A 17,262-nucleotide genomic window follows, 5' to 3' on the forward strand; every position below is an offset into this window, starting at 1 on the left:
GGGGGGGGGGGGGTGGATGCTTGAGTGTGGGTGCCAGAGAGAGGGAGCCTATATGAGGAGATTGTGAAGGAGTGAGTAAGTGTGAGAGAGATTGGGAGTGTGTATGTATGAAAAAGGGATCGTGTGTATGTGAAGGTGCTAGCCTGTGTGAAGGGATTGTGTATGTGTGAAATACAGCCTCTGTGAAGGGGTGCATGAGAGAAGAGACATAGGTAGCCTGTGTGAGAGAGAAAGGGAGCTTGTGTGGGTGTGTATGCAAGAGAGAGAGACACTGTATGAGGGGATGTGTGTGTGTGTGAGGGAGCCTGTACGAGGGTGTGTGTATGTGTACTAGAGAGAGGGAGCATGTGTGTGAGTGAGGGAGGGACAGAGGGGAGCCTGTGTGAGGGGTAGTACTGAGAATGGGGTCAAACTCTGGGACTGGTGATAGAGTGGAAGGGGTGGAGTGAGAGATACTGGTAGGTGGTTGGGGCCTGAGAGGGCAAAGTGGCCAGGGGAGTAGGGAGAGCGAGTGGAAGGGGACCCGGTTAAGGTGAATTTCCAGGGAAATTCTTCTCAAAATATTTAAAATTCTGTATCTCTAAGTAATAACTTTTTTCTGTATTAATTTAAAATGTAATTGCTTAGACTTCCATGTAAATTGTTATTTTGACCAATATAAAGTTTGCAGAATTTTAAATTGTTTGCGCAGAATTCCCCCAGGAGTTAGGCTTCAGGTAGGTTCAAAATTCAACTTAGGGAAATACAACGTCTCACTCTCAACTTAGTCTGCCCCGAACCTATTGCAGAGCTCTGCTCTAAAACTTCAGGACAAGGCTATCCATTACATCTCTGCCAGTGGGAGGTCTATCTGTGAATGGATAATCCCCTAGTTATTTCCCTAACTGCACTAGACTGTTGCAAGACCTATTAGTAACCCAAAAAGTGGTCTGTGTTGCATATAATTTTAGCCTCTGGGTGAATGAAAAGGAACAAATGATGCGTCTTAATTCTGCAGTGTATGTATATTTGGATTTCTAGCTGAGTATAGTTAACTTGAAATGGTTACTCGTTTGTTTTATTGATTAAAATGCAGTACGTTGTCAGATGAAATCAGCAAAAACAAGGTAAACAAAATTTCAAAAAATGTGCATCTGACCTAAAAGAACAAATAGTCCTATACAAGTTAGAACTATATGCAATCCATATTTCGTTTCAAATATAAGCTCTGGAAATAAAAAAGCAAAGGCAGATAATTCATTAGATTTCTTGGCATGAGTCTGCATTAACCTAACTAAGGGGTTTATTTTTGAATAAAAATTCTTGGGCACATTAGGGTAAAAATCCCACAGCTGATAGGAAATGAATTCCATTGTATATTATGTACATGCCAAAGTAGTCACAACCATCCAGTTAGAGTGAGAAGACATTGATCTCCATTGCCATGCAACATTGTTACTCATTACTTGTCCACTAACTGCCCTACTGAATGTGATCCTCATTGAGACTAGGAAACAATTTATGATGATACTAAATATTAGCACATTTAAAACAAATTGGATAAAATATTTTGTCCCAGGACAAGCAGAATGATAGTCCTCACATATGGGTGACATCATCAGATGGAGCCCTGATACGGAAAACTTCTGTCAAAAGTTTCTAGAAACTTTGGCTGGCACACTGACCCACTGAGCATGTCTAGCATGCCATGATATTCTCAGCCACAGGGGTCTCCCTTCAGTCTCTTTTTTTCTGCCTTGCTGTAAGCAAAACAGATGAGGAGCTCTGGGAATTTTTCCCTCACTTTTTTCCTCAGGGAAGAAAATATTTCCAGTCACAAAATAATTGTCATCGGGTCTCCCTTCGACATAGTTTCAGTGAGTACATTTTTTTGAATCATTTTTCGGTCGATTCCGGTCACCCTCACTAACAGAATCCATCGGTCATCGACCGTTACTCGGCCTAACTTTTTATCATGGCCTCCGGATTCAAGAAATGTCTGGATTGTAACCAGACTATGTCGATTACCAACCCCCACAATGTTTGTGTTTTGTGCCTGGGATCAGGACACAATGTCAAGTCTTGTTCAACTTGTGCCCAGATGACACCAAAGGGCAGGCGTGCCCGTTTGGACAAGATGGAGGAGTTGTTTAAGAAAACCCCGTCGTCATCGTCGACGACATCTCCAAGAATAACATCTCCCTTGGTTGCAAAACATCGAGGAAAAATAAGGACCGGTGACCGTCCGTCACCGATTCCATCGGTGTCCTCCATAGCGTCTTCCTCGGCATCGAAGGAACATCAAGAAAAAAGATGCCATCGACATCGTTCCACCGACCCATCGGATGGAAAGAGACAGCCATCGACGTCAAAGGACATCGAGCTGATGCCCAAGCGAGTCCGGGTACTGGAACCAACACGCCCTACCGTACCCTAGGAACCGAGGCGCTCTCCAACAGGCTCGGTGTTAAAGACAGTGCCACCACACTTAGTCGTGGAAGTGTCAGTAGCGCCAGTCTTACCTTCCCCAGTGACAGTGGACCCAGTCCCAGTTTCCAGGGAAGAGGTGACTTTCATGGTCCAGCAGGTCATCGTCGAGGCTTTTCGAAACTTCCAGCCGCCTTCTGTACCATCGGTACCGACATCGACATCAGATCTGTCGATATTTCAGCCTTTGCTGAACAAAATCTATGCCTTGATCGGTATATTTCCTCCACCGGCACCGACGCCGCCGGTACCTCCGATGCAACCATAGACTCCATCGATGTCGAAGCATCCATCTGTGACTCCTTCCATTCCGATCCCAGGTTCATCGTAGGAAGATGATAGGGGATCAGATTCCGTCCCAGGGCCTTCACCGTCATCAAATACCGGAAAAACCATCGATGCCAGTAAAAGATCCCTCGATACCAATGCGTCCCGGTCCATCGGGTGATACCCGACATCTGTTCCCATCAAGGCCCATCGATTCTCCATCGATGCCTTCATTACCTCCTATGCTGCCAAAGCAGATTCCATCAAAATCTGCTTTTAAGACAAAGCATCATCTACAGCCAGATGATCCTGAATCACCTTATCCTCTGTATACTCCCTGGAAGGATGTGGATACTGATACTGAGTCAGAAGAATTACAGTCTGAGCCTTCTCCACCAGAGGAGAGAAGAAAATCCCCTCCTGAAGACTTGTCCTTTACAAACTTCACTAATGAAATGGTGGACACAATTCCTTTTGAATTACTGATGGAGGAGGACACAAGACACAAGGCCCTAGAAGTCCTTCAATTCATGGATGCACCAAAGGAGGTAATGGCAATGCCAATCCATGAAGCCCTATTAGAACTCCAGCAAAGGATGTGGGAACATCCATGTTCAGTACAAGCTGTAAATAGAAGAACAGATGCCACATACCTGGTACAACATGCTCCAGGTTTCCAAAAGGCCCAACTGCCTCATCACTCGGTAGTCATTGAATCAGCTCAGAAAAAAGCCAGGAAACGGAAGCCACACTTAGAAGTTCTTAGATACCTTAGGAAGAAACGTTTTTCAGGGATCCATGCTGGTATCTCGTATTGCGACGTACCAGCTTTATATGACACAGTACCAAGAAACTTGTGGAAGCAAGTTCAAGGTATTGCCGATGATCTCCCTCAGCAACAACTGGCTTTGAACACACTCATTGCAAAGGGTCTGGAATCTGGCAAACACGAGGTATGGGCAGCTTATGATGCTTTTGAAACATCTACTCGCCTATAAGCATCAGCAATTAATGCAAGGAGGTGGGCTTGGCTTAAGGCCTCGGACTTCAGACAAGAAGTCCAGGAAAGATTGGCAGATCTCCCTTGTACTGGAGAGAATCTCTTCGGAGAAAAGATTCAGCTACCGTCTCTCAGTTAAAAGATCACCACGAGACACTCCGCCAACTCTCCAAACTACCATCGGATCAGCCATCCTCCCTAAGAAAATCCACTAGAAGGGACACCAGGAGACCCTTCTATAGACCTAGAAGATATTACCCACCTGCTTCTTCAGCGCGTTCATACCGTCCACCACAAAGGGGATGGGTACGCCAGCCAAAACAGCAAAAACCCCAACCACCACCACAAACTGGTCCAACAGCGGGTTTTTGAAGTCAATCAAGAGAACAGAGGTCTTTCCATCCACCCTATACCCCACATACCAGTAGGAGGTTGACTCCATCATTTCAAACACCAGTGGAGTCTTATTACAAAGGACCAGTGGGTATTAGCCATACTAAATTGGGGATACCGTCTAAAGTTCAAAGCAATACCCCCACATTCTCCACCCATTCCACTTTGGACAAACATGGTCATCACACCTCAACTCCAAGTTGAACTCTCTACTTTGCTGCCTGCCAGGGCTATCGAACCAGTTCCCCGGTCTCAACAAGGAAAGGGGTTCTACTCCCGCTATTTCCTAATTCCAAAGAAAACAGGCGGTCTTCGCCCTATCTTAGACCTCAGCAACCTCAACAAATTTCTTCACAAAGAAAAATTTCAGATAGTATCTCTGGGAACCATCCTTCCATTACTTCAACGGGGAAATTGGCTCTGTTCTCTAGATCTTCAAGACGCTTATGCACACATACCCATTTCCACACAACATCACAAGTATCTACGATTCATAGTAGGAAGAAATCATTACCAGATTCGAGTCCTACCATTCGGACTTGCCTCTGCTCCTCGAGTATTCACAAAATGTCTAGCAGTGGTTGCTGCACATCTAAGAAAAAACAGCATTCATGTTTTTCCATACCTAGACAATTAGCTAATCAGAAGTCCATCCAGGCAGGGAGCTCTGTCTGCCTTAAAAAGCACAATAATACTATTACACTCCCTGGGATTTCTCATCAACTATCAAAAATCCCACATCGACCCGTCTCAACTCACATTCATCGGAGCAGACCTCGACACCACAATGGTGAAAACTTTTTCTTCCAAACAACCGTGCCAACAATCTAGCACGTTTGGCGAACTCTATAACCCAATGCCAGTTCGCATCTGCCCATCAACTTCTAATGCTACTAGGACACATGGCCTCGACAGTACATGTTATCCCTATGGCGAAATTAGCCATGAGAAGAACTCAATGGACTTTGAAATCTCAATGGCTACAAGCTTTCCAACCACAGTTCAAATTATCCACCAGCTACGCCTATTGCTCCGCTGGTGGACAAATCAAACAGTATTTAAAGCTGGTCTCCCATTCCAGCAGTCAACTCCGCAAGTCATCCTGACCACAGATGCCTCCAACTTGGGATGGGGAGCTCACGTCAACAACCTTCAAACACAAGGGACGTGGACTACACTCGAAATGAAGTGTCAGCTAAACTTCTTAGAACTTCGAGCGATGCGATATGACCTTTATGCCTTCAAAGACTGCCTCTCAAACAAGACTGTGCTGATACAAACGGACAACACAGTAGCAATGTGGTACATAAACAGGGAAGCACAGGCTCTTATCTGCTCTGCCAGGAAGCGATGCAGATTTGGGCTTGGGCTCTAGAGCACTCCATGCATCTCCGAGCAACTTATCTAGTGGGCATACAAAACGTCCTAGCGGACGATCTCAGTCGACATTTCCATCCCCACGAATGGTCTCTGGATCCACGTGTAGCAAGCAAAATCTTTCAACGCTGGGGTCGCCCAACCATAGACCTCTGGAAAGATTCTGCTCCCTCCACGACCGTCGACAAGCATTCCCCAGAGACGGCTTTGCTCGCCCCTGGAACACAGGACTTCTATATGTGTATCCTCCAATCCCGCTCATAGCAAAAACTCTCGTGAAGCTACAACAGGACAGAGGAATAATGATCCTCTGTCCTGGCCTACACAAGTATGGTTTCCCATACTCATTGACCTCTCGATCAGAAAGCCAATTCGCCTGGGCATAGTGCCCACTCTCGTAACTCAGAATCAGGGCAAGTTGCGTCATCCCAAACTGACAACTCTTGCCCTGACAGCTTGGATGTTGAAAGCTTAATTCTGCAACCACTTAATCTTTCAACACAAGTCTCTAAAGTGCTCGTAGCTTCACGAAAGCCTTCCACACGTAAATCTTACCACTTTAAGTGGACTAGATTTTCCAAGTGGTGCACACAAAAAAGTTTTGACCCTTTCTCTTGCCCCACTCCTTCTTTATTAGATTACCTATGCCACCTTTCGGATTCTGGTCTCCAGACATCCTCGGTAAGGGTACACCTAAGTGCCATAACGGCATATCACAAGGGAATAGGGGATGTGCCAATAACAGCGCAACCCAGGACAGCAGGATGTAGTCCTCACAGAACCAACCCGCCACCCCGCGGAGTTGGATCCGCTACGTTTTATTATTTTATTTTTTTAGCTCGTGCATACTGCTACAAAGGAGACTGAAGGGAGACCCCTGTGGCTGAGAATATTTATTTATTTATTAATTAATTTATCTATCTATCATGGCATACTGGGCATGCTCAGTGTGCCAGCCAAAGGTTTCTAGAAACTTTTGACAGACGTTTTCCGTATCAGGGCTCCATCTGATGATGTCACCTATATGTGAGGACTACATCCTGCTGTCCTGGGATAACACCTATTACAAGGTAAGCAATTCTGCTTTTTTCATTTAATACACAATTAAGCATTGGAGCAAATGTTTAAGAACCCCTAGTCAAATTGGATGTTTCAATGAATCTTTAAATGAACAGAAGCTGTCACAACCTCTACATGATAAGAAGTTAAACAATCTCTAAAAATACCTTCACTTTTCCAGTGTATAGTTCCAACTAGATCTACACCAATGCTCACTGGATAACAATCCTCTTTTTTAATTTTTAACTGTTTTTAATTTTTTATAATCTTTTTTTTATATTAGTTTTTTAATACACTTCAAATGACTGTAAAAATTCATTTGAACCACAACTGCTTAGACTACCATTTCTTTTTTGAAAGGGAAAAACCTCAATCAGCACAACACCAGGGTCTTCTTTTATTTTTTAATTATTCTCTTGGTGCTACTCGTGCATGTATTGTTTTGACCAGTGATGGCAGTAAAATACAAATAGCTTATAACTTAACTTATAACTCCACCATAGGGTGATTCCTATGGCAGAGATATAAGCTAAGTTTCTGCTTTTGATATTTGCACTACAGTGTAAATGAAGCGTCATCTCCCCTTTCCAAAATGAAAGCAGACGGGAGATGACACTGGTGTTCTCTGTGGACAGCAGAACTGAGTCCCACGTGAGGGTGATACTGCATGGCACCATATATGAAGAAGGCTTTGCATACGTGCAGTTGGCACTGTACCAGGAAACCTTCAGTCTGTGTCTAAGCTAATGGAGTTTGAGGGGTACCTGTGGGTGCTATGTTGGGAGACAGTCAGTGGATTCTCCTTTATGAAGTAATCATTATCATGATGAAGAGAGAAACTCAATTCCCTGTACGTACCAGGATCAGTCCAGATGGTGGGTTATGTCCCCCGTCCAGCAGATGGAGTCAGACAAAGCTTCGGAGGGTGCTGCCTCATAAACCAGTGTAAGTCTTCAGTATCTTTCTGACTCCAGCAGATAGGAGCATGCGAACCTTGGCTTCCCCAGTATATGGAGAGAGTTATTCTTTCTTTCTTTCTCCTCTGTACTTTTGTTTGATGGATCAAGTTATTTAAAAAAAAAAAAAAAAAAAGCAAGCAAATTATTCTGCCTTAACTTGCAGACAGATCTGTCTTTCACTTTGTCTGGTTTTCTTCTTTCCTTCTTGGTTTGGGGGTAAGTTTTTGTGATTTTATTCCTTTCCTTTAGGTCTCCTCAAACCAGCTCTCCTGGGGGTGCATGTTGGAGGTTTCAACCTCTCCCTCCTCCCCCCCCCCCCCCCCCGCCGTGTCCCGACCCGCACCCCCGAGAAGCGCATTCCTCGGTGCTGCTGACTGCAGAGAAGTAACATTCCTCTGCTGGCACTCTTGTTTCCTCGGGGTCAGTGTGTTTAAAAGCGGAGGCATTTTCCCGCTGCTCGCGGTACTGTCTGTGTTTCCTCGCGGCTCTCTCCCCCTCCCCCTCATGCAGAGGGCTCTAAGATGTGCAGCATGCGGGGAGCCGGGATCGAGGCTCTCCTGCGAGGGGATTTGTATGAGGTGCCTCCCTGGTGGGGAGGGCACCTCACAGCCGGCGGGACATTCTTCTTCGCGTGGTCAAGCGTGCCTTCACAGACAGGCTGGCTCCGATTCCGCTTCATGCGGGAACGGTGGCCATTTTGGTCTCAGAACCAGCTATACTGTTGCCATCAGGAGAGGATTTGGAGGATCTTTCTGAACTGCTACCACTGGTTTTAACACCGGTCCCGCCTCTGGGACCCCATTTACAGCCTGGGAATCCTTCTGCCTTACCCCCTCGGGCCTGGCTCCGTTTACCACGGACTTTGTGCTACTTATGCACAACGCTTATTTGGCAAGAATGGCCCAGCCTCCGGATTCCGCAACAGGGCCCCCGCCTCACAAGGTTCCCAGGGCAGCCGATACTCCTCCCGAGGGAGCCCTCCAGGGAGCCCAGGGCCCAGTGGGGGGGGATCCCTCAGGGGATCTCCTGGGTACGTCTCACTCTTCCCCCTGCAGGGGGGGTTGAGTCGGCCCCAGATCCTGGACTGGATTATCCCCTGCTTGGCCTGGATGATCCCCTGTTCGCTGCCCAGATGGAAGGGGATGCCCCAGAGTTGCTACGGATCTTTCAGAGGGATGAGTTGGATGCTCTCATTCCACATATCTTTCAAGAGCTGGACATCGAGGCTCCTCTGGATCCGCCGGGACCCACCACCTCGGGGAAGAAGGGGGACCCAGTGCCGGCGGGTCTCCGCCCTCCGACCAGGGCCTTTCCTACCCATCCTACCTTCCTGCAACTGTTGGCTAGAGAATGTGATGCGCCCGAAGCCTCACTGAAGGTCAGCAGGGCGATGGATAAACTGTACCCTCTTCCTGAGGACTTCTTAGATATTCTTAAGGTTCCGAAGGTCGACTCCGCAGTCTCAGCTGTCACAAAACGTATGACTATTCCAGTCATGGGAGGCACGGCCCTGCAGGACCTGCAGGACAGGAAGCTAGAAGTCTACCTCAAAAGGGTATTTGAGGTTTCCGCACTGGGAGTCTGAGCAGCCAACTGTAGCCCAAGGGGCTCCCTCCATGTCCTCTCATTGATGCCAGACTGTCCCACTCCCCGACCCCCAGGATCGGGAGGCGAATCTCTCTTTTCTACGAGGAGTGGGTCCGGATCACGTCGGACAAGTCGGATAAGTGGGTACTAGACATCCTAAGATACGGCTACGCATTGGATTTTGCTCGACCCCCAAGAGACAGATTTCTCTTCTCTCCCTGCGGACCACCTCAAAAGCAGCTCATTGTACGGCAGACTCTCGACAGACTTCTAGCTCTCAGGGCCATCCTTCCAGTACCTCCCAAGGAGGTGGGCTCAGGCCACTATTCGATCTACTTTGTGGTCCCCAAGAAGGAGGGATCCTTCCTTCCAATCTTGGATCTCAAGGTGGTCAACAAGTCCCTCAAGGTCCTTCATTTCCAGATGGAGACTTTACGCTCAGTGATCACGGCAGTGCATCAGGGGGAATTTCTTGCCTCCCTGGACCTGATGGAGGCTTATCTTCACATCCTCAAAGCGCATCAGCGTTTCCTCTGCTTCAAGGTTCTGGGTCAACATTTCCAATTCCAAGCCCTCCCGTTTGGCCTGGCGACCACCCCCTGAACATTCACGAAGGTAATGGCGGCAGCTCTCAGACGCGAGGGGATTCTAGTTCACCCATATCTGGACGACTGGCTCATCTGAGCAAAGACACTGACACAGGGTCACGCAGCGGTCACCCGGGTGGTGCAGCTCTTTCAATCCCTAGGTTGGGTTGTCAACTTCGCCAAGAGCAGTCTTATTCAGTCACAAACTTTGGATTTCCTGGGTGCGCGCTTTGACACGGCGATGGGCAAGGTCTTCCTGCGAACGGATCGGGCCCAGTCACTCCGGGGGCAGGTTCAGTGCTTCTCTTGTCTCCCTTCTCCCACAGCCTGGGATTACCTACAGGTCCTGGGATCCATGGCATCCACTATCGATCTCGTACCCTGGGCATTTGCGCACATGCGTCTGTTACAGAAAGCGTTACTCTCTCCCTGGAAACCGGTCTCGCAAGAGTACCAGCTCATCCTCCCACTCCCCCAACTCGCCAGGGATAGCCTGCTTTGGTGGCTAGACCCGCTCCACTTGGCACAGGGCATACCCCTGGAAATTCCAGACTGGATGGTGGTCACCATGTATGCCAGCCTATCCGTCTGGGGGGCAGTGTGCCAGACGAGTTCAGTACAGGAGCAGTGGACAAAATCTCAAGCAGCGTAGCCAATCAATCGCCTGGAAACGAGAGCTGTACGTTTGGCACTGGAACGTTTTCGTCCCCTCATGTGGCATCGGGCGGTCAGGATCCTCTCGGACAACGCGACCATGGCAGCGTACATCAACCGCCAGGGGGGGGGCACGAGAAGTCATCATGTCTCATTGGAAACGGACCAGTTGATGTCGTGGTCGGAGGTCCACCTCTCTAGACTTGCAGCCTCTCACATTGCGGGTGTGGACAACATTCAGGCAGACTTCTTGAGTCGACAACGTTTAGATCCCAGAGAGTGGGAACTCTCCGAGGAGGTGATGCAGCTCCTTAATCATCGTTGGGGGACCCCTCGCCTGGATCTCATGACCACTTTTCACAACACCAAGGCACCGTGATTCTTCAGTCGCAGAAGGGAGCACAGCGCAGAAGGCGTGGATGTGCTGGTCCTTCCTTGGCCACGTCACCTTCTATTCTACATGTTCCCCCCCGTGGCCACTAGGGGCAAGGTTCTCCGGAGGATAGAGGTCCACCAAGGTCTGGTGATCCTGGTGGCACCGGAATGGCCACGCCGTCCTTGGTTCGCGGATCTGATCAACCTCGCGGTGGACGGTCCTCTACGCCTGGGCCACCTGCCGCGCCTACTGCATCAAGGTCCAGTATTTTTCGACCAGGCAGATCACTTCTGTCTTGCGGCCTGGCTTTTGAAAGGCGGAGACTTAGATGCCGTGGATACCTGGAGGCTGTAGTCTCCACTCTCCTCAAGGCTAGGAAGACATCCACCTCCATCGCTTATGTACAAGTCTGGAAGATCTTCGAATCCTGGTGCGCTTCTCAGGCCGCACGGCCGCGATCGGCTTCTGTGCCTCAGATCCTTGCATTCCTTCAGGAGGGTCTGGAGAAGGGCCTCGCTTACAACTCCCTGCGGGTCCAAATTTCTGCTCTTGGATCCCTGGTCCACCTCCAGGAAGAGCTTCCGCTTTCCTCTCACCCTGACATCGTCCGGTTCCTCAAAGGGGTGAAACACCTGAGGCCCCCAGTTCAGGCCCCTTGTCCCTCCTGGAACCTCAACTTAGTTGTCGGGATTTTGGGCGGCCCTCCCTTCGAACGTATGCGTGCCTCCACTCTCAAAGACCTCACCCTCGACTGTCTTTCTGGTGGCCATTTGTTCTGCCCGCTGGGTCTCCGATCTCCAAGCGCTGTCCTACAGGGAGCCTTACCTCCGTTTCACGGACTCTGGAGTCTCCTTGCGCACAGTTCCCTCGTTCCTGCCCAAGGTGGTTTCTGCATTTCATCTGAATCAGACGGTAGAACTTCCGTCCTTCTCTGCCGACCATCCACGGGATCTCCGCAAACTTGATGTTAAGCGCATACTGATCTGTTACCTGGAGGTCACCAATGATTTTTGTCTGTTGTACCATTTGTTTCTCCTTTGGTCTGGCCCAAAGAAAGGCTCCAAGACTACGAAGACAACGATCGCTCGATGACTCAAAGAGGCTATTGTGACAGCGTATATAGGGGCGGGTTGACAGCCCCCTCTAAGCGTCAAGGCATATTCTCTTCGTTCTCAGGCGGCGTCCTGGGCGGAAAGCCAGTCTGTCTCCTCTCAGGAGATCTGCCGTGCGGTGACATGGAAATCATTGCATACATTTGCAAGGCACTACCGCTTGCATCTCCAGTCGCTGACTTCCGGTTACTTTGGCAACAGAGTCATTCAAACAGGGCTATCAAGGGCCCACCCTACGTAGGGAAGCTTTGGTACATCCCACCGTCTGGAATGATCCTGGTATGTACAGGGAAAAGAAAATTATTCCTTACCTGCTAATTTTCGTTCCTGTAGTACCCATGGATCAGTCCAGACGCCCTCCCTAAGGTTTCTGGGGATTGGGGTTTACTGCTCGACTTCCCTCTGACTCTGCTACTCTGTTTCATCTAATCCGGTGTTAGCCTCTCGGTTTAAGGGGCTGTTCCACAGTTCTTTTTGCAAGTTCACTTTTTGACACCAGTTCTTTATCGGTTCTGTATATTTTATTCATAGTCATGGGTGGTTGGTTATCTTGATCCATCCTTCTCTGTCTTATTGCTCTGATATTCTCTATACTGAAGACTTACAGAGGGTGCACTGGTTTATGAGGCAGCACCCTCCGAAGCTTTGTCTGGCTCCATCTGCTGGACGGGGGACATAACCCAACATCTGGAGTGATCCATGGTACTACAGGCACGAAAATTAGCAGGAAAGGAATAATTTTCTTTTAATACTGATTCATTATTACTTGGCTCTGTGTTCAACATTCAGAAGCCTTTGCTTTTTGTTTGTAGGTGCTGTTTTTTTCTGAGTCTTTAGTTCCAACAGTAAGGAAGGCTCTTTGTGATCCTTTGGAAGAGGTCCGAGAGGCTGCAGCCAAAACCTTTGAACAGCTGCACACAACAATTGGCCACCAGGCACTAGAAGACATTCTGCCATTTTTGTTGGATCAGTTGGTAAGAAAACTTTCTGTATTCTATTTCTATAACAAGTAAAACCAGCAAATATTCCTTTGGAACATGTGGGTTGTATCTGCTTTATTCTTTTTCATCCAGCCAGACCAGTCCAGCCACATGGGTTTATGCCTCCCAACCAGCAGATGGAAACAGAGACTTGACAGGCTTGCTGATTTCACCATATAAAGGCTCCTGTGCTGACCTCAGCCTGCCAGTATTCTCTGTCTCCAGCTGATGGCAGGTAAGTATTCCATGCAGTGCGCTAAGACCTGGTTAGGCCAAGTGAAGAAGACAGTAATTTGGATGGGCAGCTCCTGAGGTGAAAGTCTTGTACTATCTCTTTCGGTTGAGCACAGCCAGTGGATCACGGGACTTCTAGTTATTTGAACAAAGTTGCTGAATTACCTCTTTTCCTCCACATTTTTTCTCGCCTCCGCTGAGGTCTCTCCTTTTCAAAAAAATAAAAACTAAACAAGGCTTCCCTTGCTATCATTCCCTTTCTTCTGCTGAGCCCTGGTTCTTGCTTGTTAAAGCAGTTTAAAAAAGGGAAAGGAAAAGAAAGCTAAAAACAGAACAGCTTGCAATCTGAGGGTGAGTTGCAGTTAATGTGGGGTTTTTCTTGATGGTGTGCTCAGGAACTGCAGGTTGAGGCAGTAGACATAGGGGAGGAAGCAATGGCATCTCAGGAGTGTGAGAAGAATTCAGTAGTTTGCAGTTGATATGGATGGCGCTGTCGGGCACTGGGAGGGGGAAGCTTCTATAAATCTTGTGGGGGAGAAAGGACAAAACATGGAGTCATCTGTCCCGGAGTTGGGGGAGGGGCAGGGGGAACTGCATTGGCAGGTTTGTCTTCTGGCCATTTCCATCAGCATTCTTGCTACTACGGTGGGAACAGCAGCCATAATTTAACCGCAAGAAGGGAGTAGCTCAGAGCAAGGGCCTCCTACACTAATTTCAGTAGTCTCGGATGCTGTTGTAGTCTGGTTCATAGCTCCTCTGAATGTTCCAAGAGGATCAGCTCCTTTGTTTTTCTTTTTTTAAACGTATCTTTATTGTGGTAATGTACAGCTACAGCAACAAAAATACAACTGTATAATAAATGAGAGCACTGCAACCGGTACATTAACCAGTTTTTCCTTATAACAGCCATAGCAGCAGACAAAATTAGACAAACCATCTACCACAGTACTATGAATGCATTCATACACCCCATTATTCGCACACCCCCAGTAGACTTCTACCCATTTTAGAATCTGATTAGCATCCAAAAATCTTCCCCATACTGTGGTATAACCATTATTCAATGGTTTGTGAACCATTTTAGTATCCAAATCTTCAATAGCCCTCCATTTCTGCATTTGATTAATCCACATCTGCACAGACGGGGGATTCACATTCTTTCAACATTGCAGAATAAACAGTCTTGTTGGAAGAAGTGCAATTTGTATAAATTTAACGACTCCTAGATAAATGCTTCACCCATGTAGAGTCTCCTAAAATTAACACTTCTGCAAGGAAAGGTGGCCAGAGCATCAACACTTACTAGGACAGATATCAAATAACCATTCAACATAGTATATTTTTATTTATTTATTTATTTCTTTTATATACCGACATTCAATCGAGATATCACATCGGTTTCCAGATAACCAAGAGAATAGGGCGTAGTCCGCCCTATTTTACATTATAACATGGTAACCAAAAAAAAAAAACCAATTATAACATATTATAACAGTGGTACATGGAACAAAAGGTTTTAGGATATAACAAAAGGTTATAAGAGAAAACTACGGATCATATTAGCTTTAGTAACTTTACAGTGTATAAATTGATCCAATGCCAATAATCCCATCTGATATAGTCTCACCACAGTATAATAACTTCTATGGATAATACAAAATTGCATCTCTTGAAGTTTAGTATTAATTGTTAGTTTTTTCAACTGCATAAGAATATGCCACAACTCTTCAGTAACTATTGTACCAAACTCAATAGACCATTGTGTCATTAATTTTAACAAAACAATGTGACATTTTTTTCAATTTGTTACAAAATGAGACTTTGTTGCAAGTTTTACCCACACCCTGTAGCAAATATGATATAGAGTTGATATCCATAAAGGTTGAAGATAAGCGCAGTAGAAAAGACACATAATGCTTAGCCTGCAAATAGGCATAAAAATGAGAAGCAGGTAAATCAAACATACATTTTAACTGTTCAAATTATCAGCTACAGAAACTACATCAGAAACAAACACCTAGACACTTCCCTCCCCACAGTTGAAAAAAAACTATGCTGCATACCAGGTTTGAAGGCAACATTGCCTACAAACAGCAAAAAGCCTGACCTCTTGTAATCAGAGTCCCACCAAGAGCAGATATATTTCTAGGCTAGATATACAGCCTGAAGTAATGGATAAGATTTCAAACTGTTCGGAATACTGGTATTGGGCAAATGCAATTCCGCCCAAGGGGTCAATGGAAATAGTATAGACAACCAAACCTGGTTGATATGCTTAGCTTTGTTCCTCCATTAAAAGCTCAAAACCAATGATTGCAAATGATGGACATCTTTCTTGCGAAGCCACCAAAGCAGCATTTGTAATTGGTACAACAATTTAGGAAAAAGTACTATTTTGAACAATGCAGCCCTACCAAATAATAAAGGAAGATCCATCCAGGATTGAAATGTCAACTGAATAGACTCTATAACAGGAGTTATGTTAAGTTGATAAATCTGCCTATAATCAGAAGAAAATTTTAATCGTAAACACATAAAACTTGAGAATAACCCATGAATCCTTAAGCGGTGGTATTGCTGACTCCTTTTACTTAATGGACAACCCCACAAACCTACCAAAATCTTGAAAAATCTGCATAATAGGTAGAGAGGCTACAGGTTCAGAGACAAAAAAGTCATCTGCAAATAGACAAATTTTTTGTTCATATTGCCCTAATATATAACCATGGAAATCAGGACAATTATGAAGTTTTAGGGCCAATGGTTCTAATAATAAATACAATAAAGGTGACAGAGGACAGCCCTGTCGTGTCCCTCCTTGGAGATCAAGAGTCTGAGATCAAACTGTTGACAGTTATCCTAGCTGTTGGATTAGCATATAATAGCTTTAGCACCTCAAAAAATTTACTTGAAAGCCTTAGCGCTCCACAATCCAGAACAGGTAATGCCATTGAACTTTGTCAAAGGCTTTTTCAGCATCAAGGCTGATAATCAGCTTATCCTTATCAGTAGATGCTGAGGACCACGAGGCATTTATTAGTTTGCGGACCTTAGACACCATGTCTCCCTTTTACAAAACCCACCTGGTCAGGGTTAACCGGGTCAGGAACCACCAAACTAAGTCATTTTGCCAAGATGCCAGAAGTTTAAGGTCCACATTTAACAAAGAGATAGGTCAATAACTTTCTGGTTTAGAGAGATCTTTACTTTTCTTAGGGAACACTGTAATTAATGCTTAATTGGCACTCCCCAAAAGAATACCAGCTTCCAAAGCTCCGCTATAAAACTGCAATAATGGGGACGTCAACAACGACCTCAGTATTTTATAAATTCTGGGCTATAACAATCAAGTCCAGGGGCCTTCCCTAACTTCAACACTTTAATAGTAAGATCAATTCCCATCAGGTTAAGTGGTCTATTTAGGTGAAGAATTTGAGAATCAGACAGACCAGGGAAAGCTAAATTCTCAAAAAAAGAAGTGCAAAAGTCTTCCTGTACTGGCTTACCCTGGCATAAAATACGATAATAGTCCATAAAAATTTCCAAGATTCGTTTAGTATCTGTAACAACTCCAGCATTTTTACCAGCCATATTTGTTATATAATATTTTGATTGGGAACTTTTAAGTAAACCTCATCATTACTGTGCTAGCCTTGTTGGTGTAGAGAAACATTCTAGCTTTTGTCCATAACACTGATCTTTGAGCCCTTTGAAACAGCAGATTGTTTAGTTGATTTTTAAGATTAAGCATAGCCAGCCTGTCGGATTCCAAACTTGAACGAATATGCTGCGGGTTTTTTTTTAGCATTAGTTAGGTTTTGAGTAAGTTGTATTATATGTGCATTTCTTACTTTACTTATATGGGAAATGATTAATTAATTAGATTTACCTGCTTTCCACAACACCTGTGGAGAGATCTCAGGGGACATATCGTCTAAATATTGTTGCTACCTAGTTTTTAAGAACTCCTTAAAGGCATCATTCTGATATAAAAAGGAAGGGAAACACTATCTAGGTAAAACGCCCTCTGTATCAATTCTAGCTCTATTGTAATAGAGGCATGATCAGAGATAATCTTGGCTGCTTTAATTCTGGGAAAAAGAATGTAGAAATGAGAAAATAATCATCTGGAATAAGCAATATGAGGTGCTGAATAAAACGTAAAGTCCATTTCCTCCAGATTCAAAATCTGCCAGATGTCCATCAACTGC

The 17,262-nt window shown here is 45.8% G+C and overlaps 1 protein-coding gene across 1 annotated transcript in view; it reads left to right on the forward strand.

The window, feature by feature from the left end:
- GCN1 (GCN1 activator of EIF2AK4) overlaps positions 1 to 17,262 on the forward strand; it is a 433,190-nt gene that overhangs the window by 315,704 nt on the left and 100,224 nt on the right. The window contains 1 exon segment of the mRNA XM_029571925.1: positions 12,650 to 12,811. Within this exon segment, the coding sequence (XP_029427785.1) occupies positions 12,650 to 12,811 (162 nt within the window).

Source organism: Rhinatrema bivittatum, chromosome 11 (assembly GCF_901001135.1).
Source record: "Rhinatrema bivittatum chromosome 11, aRhiBiv1.1, whole genome shotgun sequence".
Lineage (NCBI taxonomy): Eukaryota > Metazoa > Chordata > Amphibia > Gymnophiona > Rhinatrematidae > Rhinatrema > Rhinatrema bivittatum.